Raw genomic sequence first — 3,015 nt, forward strand, 5'->3', positions numbered from 1 at the left:
ACACACACACACACACACACACACACACACACACACACACACACACACACACACACCGTCTCTACTACAGTTGGAGACCAGGCTAGCACATTTCTCAGCGGAATAAGATATTGGCTGCTTTTGCTGTCATTCAGCTGGATCCAAACATCCAAACATTAGAGCTCTCATTTGTGGGGCATGGGGATGTTTTTGGAGTTGTCAAAGCTAAACTGGGTTTTGGAGAAAAGCAAAGGGGTTAGGCTCAAGATGCTCTGAAAATACCGTGTTGCTCCAGAATTCACAACTACCAGGACTGGGCAACAGCCAGGGAGGGTCTATGTGACCAGTAGGGTACCCCCTTCCATCTCCAAAAATCCATCAGCACCGCGCCCATATGCGTGGACTTACCACCATGAAGAGCTGACCTCAGGGGTGTGCCAGGTCAAGAGCAGAGGGAGCCAGAGCCAGATTCCACCGAGAGGGACGTTCATATTAACCCCCTTGCGTCTACATCAGGTCAGACTCCGTGTGCGGGCGCCATGCGTGCCCGGAGCAGAAGCGCTCAGCTCCGGGAGCGCCTCGTCACGGCTGCCGGCGCCTCTGCGCCCCCGCCCCCCCGCCGCTCGCGTCTGCGGCTAGTGGTGAGACTCACTGATAAAGTTTCAAAAGACGAGCCCAGCGAGCGATAAAGGGCAGCCTGGACTGCCTCGCCCACAGCCAATTCCCCAGGCGATGCGAGCACTGGCAGCCCCAAGCTCTGCGTGCCTCCCGCGCACCCTGTCCTTTCGGTTCCCCTCCAGGCGCAGCCAAGGAAGGGGGCGCTGCGCCGGGCGGGGCGTGGGGGGCACCCGGTTTTATAGAGGAGTGGGAGAAACGATGGCAAGAGATACCTCCGGGTGAGGAGGGGTAGAGGAGGTTGGCAAACCTCGGGGTTACCCCGAGCGTCATTGAGGCAAAGGCACCTTTGGGGGAAGTTCTTAGCCAAAGAGCTTCAATGGGCTAGGGCCACCTCCGGAACATAGACTCCGCTTTGGCAAGGCTAGCTTGAAATCCCTGATCATGCAGCCTTCGGAGACAGCGGGGGGGGGGGGGGGCATGAGGAGGAAAGAATTGTGCCCTGGATTCAAGAAAACCAAAAATGATTTTCAACTCATTGTTTCAATACTGGGAGGCAGGACTCATGGGAATTGGGGTCTGCTGTGTCTCAGTGGGCTAGGCTGAGAACGGAGAGCCTAGGCCTCGGAAATGAAGACCTTTGGCCTTGATTCCTGTGTTCCATACACGAAGAGAGTGGAGGAGAGGAGATGGGACCCAGAAGATCTCACGGAACAGTTTCAGCCTAAGCGCCCCTGGGAAGGTGCGGCTTTTGCGCACCCAGCTTCTCCCAGCGCTGTCGAGGGAGTGCAATAGATCACAGAGGGGCTCCTAGGCATCCAGGTGTCTGCTCCCTGGCTTGGATTACATCTCTCCAGCCAGGGTGCCCAACCTGTGCGTCTGGCCAACGTACAGTGACGCTAGCTCGATCTTAGACCCCGGTCCCCATGGAGTAGAGTCGGGGCTTGGGCCCGAGGGTGGAACATCTTGAACAGCAACTGGCTTGTAGCCTCGAGGTTTATCACCGGAAAGAAAGACCAGGAACTCACAGCGACCATGAACTGTTCCATTGCTCTTTTCCTGGGGCGGGGGTACCACCGCCACCACCCAGGAGCGTGCCCTGGGAATAGGGAGTATAAAGGGGTTGTATGGTCATTGTGTGTAGGGCACGAATGTTGATAGGAAGGACTCCCTACCCACATCGCCCACCTCTTGGGCCGGGATCCTCCAGAACGTCAGCTATCGCCCAGCACGGAGCGGTGAGAGGCTGGACGAGGCACAGCCCAGAGATGCCAAAAACCTGAAAGATGCTGTCATCGCCCACCCCCTTCCCCCTCGCTGTCCGTGGCAGGTCCGGCCCCTCCCAGGCTGACCCAGATACATCCCCTTTTGGGTCCGGAAAGGGAGGGGAGGGAAACAAGCACCGCGCCACCCACGACTCGGGAAGAGCAGGGCTCCGCGCCAGAGCTGCTCCGTATCACTGGGCTGCGACCCAGGGGAAGTTCTGCTTCGTCTTCGCTAGGCGAGGGAGGGGGTGTGCTGCTGTTCTGAGGTTTAGGAGGAGTGCGCACGTTGGCAGGGGAGGGCTGGGATCACTCCCAATGGCATTACCACGTACACCTCAATTTATGGTCACCAGCCTTCTTTCTGAGGGAAGCAGAGGGACAAGCTAAGATTTATCTCCACTCGCCATGGTCTCAGTTTCTGGAAGTACTGAAGTTCACTTCCAGCAGTGAATCAAAGCAGGCAATACGTGTGACTTTCGGGAAGGTAGGCAGGTTACATGACAATGAAAACGTTAACTGCTTTTGAAACTCCAGCTCACAGGTCCCACCCAGCACATTTTGTCCTCATAGTTCAGGGGCTGTTAGGAACACGTGGAGTGTGACTATCAGTTTAGGACCCTTTCCTCTCCACCCAGGGAATTATATGGCCGGCAGACCTGCCCTTCGGTTGATGGTGAGGCCAATGGAATGACCTAAACCTGAAACAGGCCTCCTAGAAAAGGGATGGCCCATCCATCCTCAGAGCCAATTAAATCCTCCCCACAGAGTTTCCTGGGAGGAACACGAGGAAGCGCCACATGCCTTGCAGAATACAAACCAGTTTTGGTCAAAGGCAAAAGGCTAAAAAAGTTCAAGAGAGGCTAAACCCAGATGTGAAAAAGGTCCACCCAAACACCCCTCCTGACCTGTCTGGAGGCAGTCTGGAAGCGATGATGATGACAGCTCTCTTCCAGATCTGACTCCACTTCTCTCCCTGCTCCACCCCTAGCCACTGAGGACCCATTACATAGCCTCACACAGCTTCACTTCCTACCTTCCTGCTTGTGAGCAATTAGTCTCTTAAATGCTCTTGGACAGGTAGTTGGGAAATGCCCAAAGCAAGCAGGAGGAGAGGCAAGCCTTTCTGTCATCATCAGAAATGACCAAAGAAAGAAGA

At 55.7% G+C, this 3,015-nt stretch overlaps 1 protein-coding gene across 1 annotated transcript in view; it reads right to left on the bottom strand.

Moving 5' to 3' along the window:
* Positions 1-499, bottom strand: part of Wnt2 (Wnt family member 2) — a 42,840-nt gene extending 42,341 nt beyond the window's left edge. Inside the window, exon 1 of the mRNA XM_005363758.2 lies at positions 388-499. Coding sequence (XP_005363815.1) covers positions 388-470 — 83 coding nt within the window. The 5' untranslated portion in view covers positions 471-499. The remainder of the gene's footprint in view (positions 1-387) is intronic.
* Positions 500-3,015: the final 2,516 nt, after the last annotated feature.

Source organism: Microtus ochrogaster, linkage group LG10 (assembly GCF_000317375.1).
Source record: "Microtus ochrogaster isolate Prairie Vole_2 linkage group LG10, MicOch1.0, whole genome shotgun sequence".
Classification (NCBI taxonomy): domain Eukaryota; kingdom Metazoa; phylum Chordata; class Mammalia; order Rodentia; family Cricetidae; genus Microtus; species Microtus ochrogaster.